Source organism: Epinephelus lanceolatus, chromosome 15 (genome assembly GCF_041903045.1).
Source record: "Epinephelus lanceolatus isolate andai-2023 chromosome 15, ASM4190304v1, whole genome shotgun sequence".
Lineage (NCBI taxonomy): Eukaryota > Metazoa > Chordata > Actinopteri > Perciformes > Serranidae > Epinephelus > Epinephelus lanceolatus.
The window spans coordinates 16,818,579-16,832,742 of record NC_135748.1 but is presented as its reverse complement, the minus strand read 5'-3'; the positions used below and the strand labels follow the sequence as shown (position 1 = coordinate 16,832,742).

The 14,164-nt window shown below is 41.0% G+C and overlaps 2 protein-coding genes across 2 annotated transcripts in view; both read right to left on the bottom strand.

The window, feature by feature from the left end:
* Nucleotides 1-1,191, bottom strand: part of cnksr3 (cnksr family member 3) — a 36,746-nt gene extending 35,555 nt beyond the window's left edge. The window contains exon 1 of the mRNA XM_033643162.2: nt 951-1,191. Within this exon, the coding sequence (XP_033499053.1) occupies nt 951-1,002 (52 nt within the window). The 5' untranslated portion in view covers nt 1,003-1,191. The remainder of the gene's footprint in view (nt 1-950) is intronic.
* A 2,474-nt stretch (nt 1,192-3,665) lies between these two features.
* qpct (glutaminyl-peptide cyclotransferase) lies at nt 3,666-13,747 on the bottom strand. The gene is made up of 7 exons (XM_033641974.2): nt 13,515-13,747; nt 11,284-11,430; nt 9,785-10,066; nt 7,346-7,513; nt 6,625-6,724; nt 5,112-5,228; nt 3,666-5,020 (listed from the first exon to the last, which is right to left on the bottom strand). Exons 1-7 carry the CDS (start codon nt 13,638-13,640, stop codon nt 4,839-4,841), a joined length of 1,122 nt encoding a protein of 373 aa, XP_033497865.1. The 5' UTR covers nt 13,641-13,747; the 3' UTR covers nt 3,666-4,838.
* Between the last annotated feature and the right edge of the window lie 417 nt (nt 13,748-14,164).

Sequence of the window (14,164 nt, the reverse complement as noted above, 5' to 3'; positions counted from 1 at the left end):
CAAAAACAGTGAGAGTAAAGCAAAGACAAGCAGCTGGACATACAAACACACACACTTCACAATGAATGTGTATGGAACAATAGCACTCTGACTATTTCCGTCCATACTTCACATACCATTTGGTGTCCCTCACCAGACATACCAATGCCGTGATTGAATCCAGCATCAAAGCATGCTGATGTCATTACCATAGCAAGTATTTCCCTCAGCGCCTGGAACAGGTATGTTATTTTTATGGTGTGTCAGAGGCTAAAAAGCACTAAAACAGAGGTCTGGTAGCGAAGTGACAAGCAGTTTTAATCATGTTGACTTCCTCAGAGGGAGCATGTTTATGACACCAGGGCAGTGATTTGAAACATGACGTCATCATTAAATGCTTACACATCAGTATTACACAATTAATAACAACAGGTACAATTAAGTGAGTGACTGTGTTTGGTGTCACTGCTCATTAAACTGGTTTCAGATGAGAGACCCTGAAGCTCAGGTCTTAAGTTTTACTGACAACAGGATTTCTGTCATATAAGGTTATAGAAACATTTAGAAACCAGTGTTTTTGTGACTGACTCAAACATTTATTTACCTACAATGTTGCTGAAGTCAGCCTGTGACTGTCACTCGGAGCAGTAAGGTGACACAACACAGTTCAGGCATTTCAGCAGCATTTTATCAGCGGAATTAAAAGATTATATCTAACATAATTGAAATAGCTCAACTTGCTTACATGTAAGTGAGAGTAAAACAAAATGCAGTCCCATTGTTGGGAGCTTCGGTGGAGGTATGTTGTCACACAGGAGCAGTTTCTACGAAACTAGCTCCAGATAACCAAGGACTGACTCAGAGTTGAGACACAGCAGCTTTTAAATAGCAGTAATGTTGAAAATATGGTATTATTTCTGTCAAAAATATATGTTTAATTTGAGGTCACACACGAAGTACCCCAGACTCACCTTTCATCCAGTCGACAACTTGCTTCGGCGTCCACTTCGTTATCGGCTCCATGGCTCCTTGAACACAATTTACAGTGACAAAAATGTGCCAAAGTTTGGCAACGAGGTTCAACAATATAAGTTAAAAAAAAGTGCTGTCACATTCTCCGCAACAGGTCGGTGCTGTTCGTCTGTTTGTGTTCACCCACTAAACAACTCTGTACACGCGTGAGTGGAGGCTGGACTGAAATCCCCCACTGCTCCTCACTGCCCGGTCTGGGATATGTGCTGCGTTCAGGTGCTGCCGGGAATGCAGGGGAAATTACAACTTCGGCACGATCAGGCAAGCCCTAGAAAATGCTTGACACATATGAACTGGAAATACCTATTGTTTTATTAATATTTTATTCAAGTAATTACGTATATATATATTTTTAAATTGTACATGCTTATTGAAACTAATTCTCTAATAATTTCCATGGTGCATCTTCCCTGTTTTGTCAACATAACTCTATATGTTATTAAATATATTTATTGTGATTATTACTATAACCTTTATTTAAACTGAGAGCAAGGTCTCCTTTACAAGGCTGACCTGATTGCAGTACATATAAAACCATAAAAGCACAAAATGACAGTATGCATTAGCAAATAATAAAACAGTACAAGAATACGAAAGCTACACACAACTCATTTCTTTACAGCCAATTTTAGACTTTTTCCCCCTTATGAAAACTGCTTCAACACCCAACAATCTATGGTATTTCCCACTTTAGTCCACGGAAGTAGGAGTTTACGGCGAGCACATGAACGTAGCGCATGCTGTTGGTAGTTTCTGTGTGTTCACCGCCCTCATTTGAAACTGGAGGCGTGTACAAAACATACAATGTGCTGCCCAGTTTGTATTTCGTTGCTCCTGAAGAAAAAAAATATGCAAGAATACATATTATGCTGTAAGTATACAGGATAAGCTGATTCAAATGGCACTGTCCGCACAGTTAAATTGCAAAGCATGATTTTGATCTTATTTGTCTTAATTCATAGGTAATAGCACACTTGCAATTCCTCTCTGACATGACATTAACTCATTAGTGTGATAATAGCTTTTTTTCAGTCATATGTAAACTGATCAAGATATATGTCAGTAAAACATTAGAAGCAACAGGGACTTTGTCTTTAAACTAAACTGAATGTGACTCACTGCTGCTCTCTGCTGGTAATGTTTGCATGTAGAAGCAGGCTGCACTACTAGCAGATTTCTGTGTTTTTACTGAAAAGAAAACCATTACAAACCTTTTTGACTGTGATATATGACCATAAACCATCATGTTATTTACTTACTCTGCTGAAATGATAATATGTGTAATATGATGTAGACCAGCAATAGTGAGAACAACTGTACAGGTTTATTGTGGGGCAACATCCAGCTGTTACACCAAAGATTAGAAGGCACATCAGGTAGAGTATTAGGGAATATCAAAATTAAAAAAGGACCACCAAAGTTGAAAGAGTTAGGGGTTCTTTTGATGTATTGCTATTATACACATCATAAGTGTTGGAGCTCGTTTGGTTATGTAAAGTTTTCAATTAGATTTACCATTATGGTTTGTGACACTGAGTAACCTTTCCTGGCTTATTGTTTCATTAACAATCTAAAACACACCTTGCATGAGAGACTCCCAGCTTTTCCCATCACCCCATTACTATACAGCTGGAAGCTGTTGCACATTCTGCACTGTAATCAGCTGCAGATTAAAGCTCGGCTGTTATTAAACCTGGGCACAGATCACTTTGCTGACAGGCAAAAAATACTGGAAGCCCCAATACTGTGCTATACAACTATTTGTTCTGCTTCTCTTCTTTTTCTGTTCCAACATGCTGGTTTCTTTGCTGGTGGACTGAGCCAAGATATATTATAAATAAAAGTCTTGTCTTTAGATTAAAGTTAATTAAGGACATTTCTTCACTGTAGCTTAACCGAATAATGTGGTAATGACTGACGGGTGGAATGTCGGTGGTAAGCTTTCAAAGAAAACCTAACAGGAAAGTAGTGAAAATGAGCTTGATTAGCCCACAGAACAAAAATAAGTAAAGGTATCTCTATAAAACACTGCAGGTAACTTAAGTTTTACCACCAGAGCAAACATTAAAACACACAGTTTTCTCAACTTTTTTGGAGAGTGTGTGGAAAATACAACCCATTTGACTCTTAGGTGACTAATGCCCCTTGAAGCATTTACTTTTAATCTCCTCCAAGACAAGATATACTGTACAGTATGTTTGTGTACGTTGTTGCCAGGCATTACAAACATTTCTGACTGCGGCAAACGGGAGTTAGAGTCATGTTCAGTTCTCATGGGAGTGGGCTGGATTGAAGGGGATCTGGGTGGTGTGGAATTCAGGGGAGGTCCTCCCTGATAGGATTAAGTGAATCATGGGATTGCTGTGAAGGTGAGGTGGAGGAATGAAAGTGGTGCTCGGTCTGTTGAGGAGGAGAGGGCCCAAGCTTTAAGGCTGAGATAGAGGGAAAACAACCTGAGTATCAGATAGAAAACTGGAAGAGCGGTATTGGCTATTGTTGTCGCTTTAGGCTAGAGTTACAGATAAAGTTAACACTTCCTCATACAAAAGGTCACCTTAGATAATCTCAACGACCGAGCATCGGTGCAACTTCTTTATACACAGCTCCTAACAGTAAAACAAAGACTCACAAAGATAAGCAAATGCTGCGTGATATTGTTTGTATTCTGAATCAACATTTATTCCAGCTTCAAAATACAGGAAGTCCAGTTTTGGCACTGTATATTATTCTGGGATCTACATAAAGGTCGGGCTAATAATTTCGTATCAACAAAGGCAGGCACATGAAACATCAGCACAGGAAGTTATCCACGTCACAATCTAAGATGACAGGATATAAACAGATTGTTGATATAATACAAATAAACCCACTTCCTGCCCCTTACAGGTTTGCTCTGAACACATGTACTGTAGGAGAGGAAATGTCACACACAGTACCTTGTAGCTAAAACACACAGTTTGACACAATTTCATGTGTCACCAGATACCCTGCCCCATGTGTGTGGCCATATATATTTATATATTTATCACACAGCATAACAACATCAGAGATCCTGCATGTTATCTGTTATGACTATAAGCAAGGGCGTATAATTAATTTCAACATGGGGGGGAGACACATATATGAAATGTAGGATTTGGGCGACAGACACTTGATTTCCTGCATTCTGGTGATTTTCTTTGCAGCAATTTGTGCTGTAAATGTCTTTAATTTTGTCAAAAGAAATCCCCCACCCCCAAATCAACACCTGTGACTACAAGCACATGTTTTCAGGCCACAGCTGTGCAAAAACAACTCATAATGAAACTATCACCACCTTTGGGCTCGCAACACATTCATGTATTTTAATGTTGCAAGGTGGAGTCTGTAATATAAAAGGTGTCATAGCACTGCTCTTTCTCCATCTCTTCAGGGCACCAGATCCTAGACATTAGCATTGACACGAAGATGCACCCTCACTGTGTAAAGAAGGGCTTTCAGCTGATATAAAGAGAGCAGTGTAGTAACAGACACACAGAGGATCCTGTGTGCTGATCTTGTTGCTGGGGACTTGAAGGGAAGATGAAGCTTATAAACCACTATACGTTCAGACAAAGACTTTAATGTAGATGACATTGACATGTTCTCTATGTAAAATGTTTTCTGCAGCTGGCTCCCATCTAATATGCAGAACTGAATCCTTGATCTTAGGGTCAAATAATGCATATTGTTGGGGTTTGAACAGCATTAAATGGAATGTATCCCTCTGTATAAAATAACAGCTGAATATCTTTACTACAGTGAACATTAAAAGAATAAAAGTTGTCGAAGTGGTATGCTAGTTTAACTTATGGGGCATTTTGTGGGGTTGAAGGGACAGTAGGTCTGGCGTTAAGGTACTCCAGAACAAAAATCTGCAGGATCTTGTTGAGGTTCTGGATGGTGGAGCGATCCAGGTTCTGCTCATTGTCATCAAACGTGTGCCACACGGATGGAAAGGGGGAGGGTATAAGGTGGAGGACGCGTACACCTGACAGAGAAGCACAGGGTGAGGATGACCAAAAAGAGCTACACGTCATATATATCATATTTGCTGCAGATGTGCTACTTTGTGTGTTTACCTCTGTTTAGAAATGGTACATGATCATCTATTATGTGGCCAACAGGGATATTGGGCCAAAAATATTGCACGCTGTTAGGATGATCCACCAGCTGGTTCATGGAGTGTAAACGCCTCTCTGAGGATATAAGATTGGAAACAGAGTAAAAAAAAGTGCAGTTCAGATTAAAGAAACAACAAACATCTTTATTACTTATTAATTACTATGGATTTGCTTGACCCATTTTGATCGACAGCTTTGGAAACATAAGCAAACACACCCTACAACTGTCATCACATTTTGATTCAAATGTTGGTAAATCCTGATTGGTGCACAGAACTGTCTGACATCACCTTTTTCAAACAAAGCCCCACCCACTTCAAAAAAAGTGGGTGAAGTAAGGCTAAAAACATCTGACATAAATTGGTCATGTTAAATAACCAAAGCTATCCTAACATTGTCAGACAATATATTTTAATGTGGCACCCTGTCGCACCTTAAAAAGCTGACTCAAAAATGAGCAATTTAAGATAAAAAGAATCCACAATGCAATCATAACTGCACGACAGTTGCAAAGAAGTACAAGAAACGATGTGACAGATGGCAACAAATTGACTGCACAGTTGCAACATTGGCCTCTGTGAGGATTTACTGGTTCTAAAGGTTCAGTCAGGAAGACTTTGCATGCTTAGGCCTTTTAAATCTCATACCATGAGTTCCTCTGCTGTTCATTCCTCGCTCGACTGCATATTCACAATGTCTTGCTGTCATTGTTTGGGCTACATCAGCTGATCTCAAACAACCCAGTCAACTGATGGAGCAGCTGATAGATCACATGATTCCTTTCTATGCAACCAATTGGCGAATCTGGCCTGCCTACTGTTGCTGCTTTCTCTGCAAGCCGCTGTGCAACCCACCTCCACCCCAGCTCCTCCTTTTCATGCTGTGTCTGACTTGTCAGTGTCATTTCTGTTTGTCACTGATGCTGCTCTGTTCTGTTCCCAGGGGGGTCTTTGCTGCTGCTCTCCCTGCCTTATGCTTTCCATGCAGGCGCATGGAAGGGCAGGGAGGTGTGCTCTCTCCGCCTTAGGCTTTCCACGTAGGTGCGTGGAGGGGGCTTTCCGCGCAGGCTCGAGGAAAGGCAGAGACGCCCCAGAACAGAGCCATGCCTCCAAATATAATACTACAAATGGACATGAAGTTTTCTTTGACTAAAGTGTTCCTGACTGAACTGCCTTTAGTACGTTCATGCTGCAGTTGTGCGAACCCTTCACCTCCCCATCACCACCTAGGCATTGCAGATTCATCAGCCTCATCAGCCTATCAGTCTCAGAACAGTCATCAGCCACCTGTAGAGTCTAAGCACCAAAGTCTTTATGTCAACTATCATCTCTACTTCATTAACCTGTCTATCCTAATTGAAATGACTGGTGTGGTAATAATCATTGATTAAACTGATTTATGTTTGTGACACACTTTTAAAGTAGACAGACCCACAGAGTGTTTATGATAATAGTAATAGCTGATTATTCACCAATGCTCTGCAGTCTGGAGAGCCAGTGTTTAGTGCTGGGGAACTGGTTGCCGAAGCGTGGGGTAGGAGCCCCGATCAGGTCCAACAACACAAACAGGTCCTGGAGGAGAAGAAACAAGAAACAGGGATGAGAGGGGTTGATGCTGGTGAGCTCTCATGAGAAACTCTCCACACATCCTTCAGATAAGTTCCTGACAGGGAGCCAGTTCCCATAACAATCACACCTCAGAGCCCCTGCTTTGAGGTGTGGTGGTGCAACACTCTGACATCAATGCTCCGTGTGCACGCTATCTCTGCAACACACACAAATCACACCCATGTGTCTGCTCTTTAAGATACTGTCGGCTTTATCTCTGCCCGTCCACACAGGAATGTCTACATTTGTTGATAAACACTTGCACTATCTGTCCATGGTTAGGATAAAGCAACTAAATACCAATTAACGTGACATCTTGTTATCATAGCCTGTTTAATAAATCATGTTTGATATCAAGACACCCAAGCCTCCCGGATGACTGAATGCCTTCTTTGAAATATAAAACTATTTAAGAAATGTACCTCCCTTGTTAGGATGTCTGTGTGGGCTGTGTGTGTCAGAGGAGATCAGACTGTGCTGAAATTGATGGTGGTTAACAAAGGGACCATCCTGAATTTGATTAAGTGATTGTGCTAATCTCGGGTGGTTTGGGCAGAAAAGAGTGAGTAAAGAACTGTGGCGTACCATGCCGTGCAGTTGGTTGGTGTCCGTGGCTCCTGTGGGGTGTGGGGTGGTCTCCATCTTCTGGGCCAGGTGGCGAGAGCCATAAAGAGAGTCTGCTGCGCTCCACTGGAAGAGAGCCTCCTCGCCATCAAAGAAGAGCAACTGCAGGGTCAGATCAGGACTGGAGCTCTGCATGGGAGGTAAAAAGAAGACAGTCAAGGCATTATCAGGGATTTGCTGCCCCCTAGTGGTTCTCTGATTACAGTGACACAAAAACTGTGAGGTACTTTTTGTGTGGAATATTCCTTTTTAATGCTGTAACACCGCTAAAGTTTGCTTCTGTAAGGTTAAGTTTACAATTTCTTTTATGTCATCTATCAGCTACAGCACTGATTATCTGTCTACCTCCATGGCACCTAATGCATTTGCATTCAATGTGATTCCCGCAGTGACCTTTGTGACAGACAGCTGAGTCTGATAAACACGTCCCTTGGCTGACCTCTCCCTGTCACAGCCCTCATCACTGTCCACCCAGTAGACAGGGGTCTGAGCTCAACTGTGAAACAGGAAAAGGGCAGAGGAGCAGGCTGCATGAATACTAAGTGTTTTCAGTATGAATCAACTGTTTGTGGAGCAATTAAGCATTGTTGTGGTGTCATATTTGTAATAATTCACATAAAAAGAAGCACCAATAAAGATAGCTTTTGCACTTAAACTGCTGTTGTTGCCAACAATGTTGCGTTTGATTAGAAATGTTCATGGGTGTATATTAATTAGACCTAATCTGAAAAAAAAAAAAAAAAAAAAAATACACTTTAGATGTTGAGAATTTCCTTAGGCCCTCACCTACAAAGTGACGCACATTTTCCTTACACAAAATGCATAAGAGATGAGACTGGCAAAAATCTACACCTTTCCTATTGTCAACAAATTCTATGAAAGTAATAAATTGATCCTAGGCCTGTCACACTAATTCCATAATCAAGTTATTGAGGTCAGCAAAAAATGATGGAGGTCATGCCCATATGTTGTACAATCATGCCCGTTATGTTTACGTGAGTGTTTGGTGAAATAAGAATGTCACCAGCATTTTAGCCAACATGATGCCAGAATAAACAGCAGGATTTTCTCAGCCACTATAGGACTTGAACGCAGCGTTGTGCCATTTTTTCACAGTGTCTAAGACCAATACATTTTTAAAAATCTCTGCTGACATGTTTTGCTGTCATTTCTGGCTGCGCTGCCTCTCTTCTTTTGTCTGTTAGAGTTTTACAGTTATGGTTGTGTGGTTTTATTTTATTCTTGTTTTATTTATGTAGGATATTTGGATAGGATATTAGGATATAAGTTTTTTTCACATTCTTATTCCAATGTCTGAATATTCTTAGGAATTAAAAGTTTGTCGTTATTTTAAAGGGTGTACTTGCATCATTATGCTTTTATATTATCATTTTATGGGGGTCATAAAACCAATTATATCATTTATCGCAATTATTTCTGAGACAATATATCATCCTACAAAAGTCTTTATTGTGACAAGCCTACTTGATCCTATTCACAAGCGTTTTCTGTGTAGCCGAAGCCGGATTAAGATTATTCATCTGTCACATAGAGCTAATTTTTTGCCTAGTAAAAACATATCAAAGAACCATAACATCACATTGAGTGACATTTTTCTTCATTACCTTTAACATGGACACTGCAGTTTGATTTAAAGTCAAACACACAGGGATGTGTATTAATCCGCAGCTGAAAGTAGTCCCTGACAAATGCACTATTCACTCTGGTTTGAGTTACATTTGCTAAAAACTGCAGTGCCCTGCTGTTTTAGGAAATTACAGGTTTTTTATTTTTTATTTTTCAAAGAAACCGTACAATATATGTGTGACCTGTTTTTAAATATTTGTCTTTATGCCACAGACAGGTAAGAAAGATCAAAAGAACTGAGACAGACTAATGCATGATTGGTTTTGGTCATTTCATGGAATTTGTTGACAATAAGAATAGATATCACCAGCCTTATCCTTAAAACTACACTATTTTGCATTTCCACCCTAAGAATGCATTGTTAGTATCACTTTCTTTCCTCTTGCTGCACTCCAACACTGATTGTTTTTCATGTATGAGTGACATAGGGAAACTCTACATAGAGGTACAACTAGTTCCTGGAAGTGTCTGCAACACGTTTGGGCTTGTTTTCCCCGGCGCTTACTGCCGTTGGTGTTGTATGACTTGCCTGTGATTCATGAACTGATGTCAATGCCTCTGCCCACACTACCACAAAAACTAATACACACCCCAAAATAGCCTGAGGATGACTGAGAAGCCTATCTAACGCACACAGGAGAGATTTAAGGCATCCACACAAAAAGTCACACACAGACAGACAGATCAGTAATGTATCGTATACCCTTTAACTTATTGTATGTTGCAGCTTTAAGTCATATGCTAGGCCACCACCTTCTGAGCTTTCAGTTCTTCATCCAGGGCTCGGGCCAGCTCCAACATCATGGCGCAGGGGACGGCGGAATCAGTGGCGCCTTGGAACTCCCTCCCGTGCCACTGTGGTGGGTAGTACTTGGAGTCGTAGTGACAGGCCAGGACCAGGCGGCGCTTGGCTGATGAGTTGAGGGTGGCGATGAGGTTTGTGAAGGGCAGGGGACCATAGGGTGTTTGTGCCACAAACTTATCCTCCGTCACCTCCCAGCCTGCTCCGAGGGAACCGAGGGTTGTCTTGATATGCTGCAAACACACACAAAGATTACCTGCTAGTAAAGAGCATTCAGCCCATACCTCACCTTATTACCACCTTACTGATGAGCTGAGCCAAGTCTGTGGCAAATACACTTGTGAAACATCTCTGATTTAGACCTGTTGCTTCCAGTTTTTCAGGAATAAAACAGCACTTTAAGATGTATTTCCTAACTACTTAGTTACCATGACATTGCCTATAAAAAAAGCTTTTTCCATGAGGTAAAAGTAACAGGATTTAGACATTTTTCTTTCCATTTAATATAAAACATGCGTATGTCATGAGGGAAGTGCCCATTGTTTCAAGGGCCCATTGTTCTGAAACCCCACCAGTCTGAAAAAAAGTCCCATTGAACTTAAAGCCTATTTGCCCGTCAGCCTGTTATCCATTGATGGATTACTGAACAGGCATTCCAGGTCCAGACCCAGATGCCAAAATTGTCAGGGGCCCCCCTGGCCGTCACCTGCCAAATGTCATCCAAAGAGACGTACCAAACAGACAGAGACTATGAGAGCTATGAAAAACCACAAAAAGTCACAAAATAGCTGCAAAGAGACACATAGAGATTCACAATGTCTATGAAAAGGGTCAAAACAACCACAAAGTGACTCAAAACCACAAGAAAAAGAGTAACAATGAAGTCTGTGTGTCTTGATCCTGTGGAGCAGAGGTGGTGGGGCCCTCTTGCATGTCTGTGCCCATGGGCCCATTGTCGCATAATCCGCCCATGCTGTCATCCCGAAAACAAATGCCCACTGCTCCGAAAATACACACTATCCTTACATTTAGAAAGATTTATGGCTGCAATCAACAACCCAACATGATGCAACAAGTAAATGACAAAATTAGCTTGTAACTGCTCTGATTTGATGCTCCTATCAACAGGACGACATCATTTGTCTGTGCCCTCCAGAACCATTACAAACCACTGGCTTTAATTAGGATAGGTTTAAGCACAAAACCGATTTGGTTAGGTTTAGAGAAAGGTCATAGCTTGGCTCAAAAATATGCACTTAGTTAAGGTTAGGGCAGCTTAAAATAATGGCAAAGATCCCTGGTTCTACCTGCAGGGATTTTCGGAGCAATGGGCATTTGTTTTCAGGATAATAGGCTGTCTGACAAATAGAGATCTGATCCAATGGACATTTTACGGACTACTGGGGTTTGGTAGTAACATGATGATATGTTATCCTGCAAATAAACTCACCTCCTGAACGGCCTGGCTGCCGGCAGAACCTGGGTACCTGGTGACCAGCAGCGGCGTCAGGTCCCTCTGCCACATCTGCTCCAGGTCAGTGTGAGACAGGGCGGTGCTGATCTCATTTTGTGTTAGAGTGAGAGCTCGGTGGTGGAGCTGAACAGAACCAGAGGAAACAAACAAGATTAAATAAAATGGATGAGAAATAGCACTGGGTTTAATGGGATACTAAGGGAGGAATTAAGTGTGTTCAGAAAGGTCAGATCATTGTTATCTGTCTGTTAAGGCAGTGTTATGTGTGGGACATAGAGCATTATGAGGAAATACTGACTTAAATTACAGATGGATGGCTTCTTAGTATAAGAATAGGGAAGTGTTTTTCATGATGCATTTCAACTGAGAAACAATGTGGATGACACATATTACACAGAAACACTGATTTTAGTGTGTCATATCAACCACTCTCTAGATGTGCCAACAGGGGATTTTTTCCCCTATGTCAGCATTTATGTTGCTAGGGACATCTGAAGAGAATACCAATCCAAAAAAGGATTTTCAATATGTATCACTACCAACACACAAAGGAGACACAATATGACCTTGTGGTAAGGTTGATCCAAACATTGTGTTAGAGCCTACATGAGCTGCAAGTAAGTAACACATGGACCAATTAGACCACTATGAATAGACATTGATTGAATGGCTTCAGGGCTACTTTAGAAAAGCAAGAGTCTGTTGAACAAAGAGGCAGACAAGTGAAGATTGCTTGTTAACATGCTTACACTATTCTCGGAAATCCACATGATATTTTAAAAAAGGACATCAACCACTGTGTGTAATTTAAGGAACGCAATATGGATTTGGAGTCAGGTTTCAACCCTTCGCTTCAATGCCCGCTCGATTACAGCTATAGGTTAAAAAAACATATTGATTATTCAATCCCGTGGCTCTTTTTCATTTGGTCTCAAAGTTCACCTGCTGAGCACCGTGGTTGTCCTGGAAACAAACTGAACCAAGAGGAAAGGACAGAGAGCAGGAGGGAAAGAGCCGATGGGTAATACCAGAGCAAAAGCTTGCTTGTGTGTATCATACTCTCCAGTAATAGGCCCTGTGGGTAGGTCTTAATTGGCAATGTAGAACTGATACTGCCAGTTGTTTTAATTAGCATTAATCAAATGTTTGGTCTTTTAAATGTTAGAAAATAGTGAAAAATGTACATCACATATACCCACAGCCCAGGGCGACGTCTCCAAACTGCATGTTTCGTCTGACCGACAGTCTACAACCCAAGATTTTCAACTCACAATGACGGCACATCAACACATTTGAGAAACCGCAACCAGCAAATTTTTGTCATTTTTGCTTGATACGTCATGTAAGTCTTCAGACTTTTCTGGGAAATCACAGTGGACATTTGTTTTTCCTCTTAACTGTCCCAGACGATAGGAAGGCCACATTCCTTAACACTGTCCACTATGATCATAGCATAAACATTCACTTAACAAAACCTGTTCAGGGTACGAGTGTGGCCCACTGAGTCTAATTACAGAGTGGCACACACTGCAAAATATATAATCATGTGGTCACATATGCTGAACATAGTTATCCAAAGTGTGAGGGCTCACTGAGTTCAGAGAGGGTTAAAAGGGGGTCCACTTAAGGTCTATAAATACCAAGACCTGCAATTGGAGGATCAATGACGATGACTGTGCTGCCATAGCAACTAGGCAAAGAGGAGAGGAGAAGAAGAGCATAAATGAGGGACATGAATGGCCAGGCATACCCAGGTGCTTCTCAGGAGAATTACACAACAGTGCCGGGAAACAGACCACAGGGCTGCTGGAATATCATGAATGCATACATATGTTTTGTGTATCAGAACTGAATTTGGGAACTTATGGTTTTCTCTTTTTCACAAGGAGATAAAGGGAACACATGCACACACAGAGACAAAATATATAGAAAATAGGAGTGAGTATTTATTCATATAATTTAACCAAACAATCCAGTATGTTACGTTTAGGTGTTTCAAGTGACCAAAAAAGTAAACAGTATTTGGAGCATTCATTTGTACCTTGTCAAAAGTAGCTACATGACAATAAAACTGTAAAAATGCTGCACGTGTCAAGTTTTTAAAATAGTTTCACTTTTGGAGACGTTTTAGGTGTCTGTATACCATCCTGGAAATGGCAACACGACACTAAAATGTAAATATATGCTCTTAATTCATTTTTTGTTACCTTTTCTTGTGTCCAGGGGATTCCATCGCTGCAGCAGATGAATGTCAGCCAGATGGCCGCAGTGTAAAACAAACGCATTTTGGAGGGACCTCGCTCAGCCATAGTTGTTGTCGCTCCTCTCCACATTCCTGTCTCTCCACTGTGAAAGCTTACAGATCATGTGAAAAGCAGGAGGGAGGACTCGAGGCTCTCTAACCCTCAGCGCGTCACTGTACTGCTATGCATGTGTGTGTGCGTCTGTGTGTAGCCTACGTGTGTGTGCGCGCGCTTCATCCAATCCCAGGAACCACACGGGTATGACACAGTGACCCCATAATTGCTCGTTTTGAACAACAGTCCAACACACTGCATGCCGTCATAGGTCACAAGACATAACCCAGCTGGACCCATTATGTCTTCTCATTACTGGTCAGCGTTGTTATTTATGCAGGAACTTATTGAGAATTGGGACAAATCATGTCCTGCCAAAATAAGCCTTAGAATTATGACTTATTAACACAATAATTCCATTTCTGGGGTGAAACATTATTTTTAGTATGTAAGATAAATATGATTTATAAAATATTTTGATCTGTTTTCTTTTATTTTTTTTTTTACTTCTTAATTGTCCCTTGCAAGGAAACACCTTTTTTCGAGACAGTAATTCACAA

Coding starts and splice junctions, on each gene's coding strand:
- qpct (XM_033641974.2), bottom strand. CDS start 13,640: ATGTGGAGAGGAGCGACAACAACTATGGCTGAGCGAGGTCCCTCCAAA. Junction 7,514..9,784: donor AAGAACTGAAAGCTCAGAAG/GTGGTGGCCTAG, acceptor CCTCCCATGCAG/AGCTCCAGTCCTGATCTGAC. Junction 5,021..5,111: donor TGTACCATTTCTAAACAGAG/GTAAACACACAA, acceptor CTTCTCTGTCAG/GTGTACGCGTCCTCCACCTT.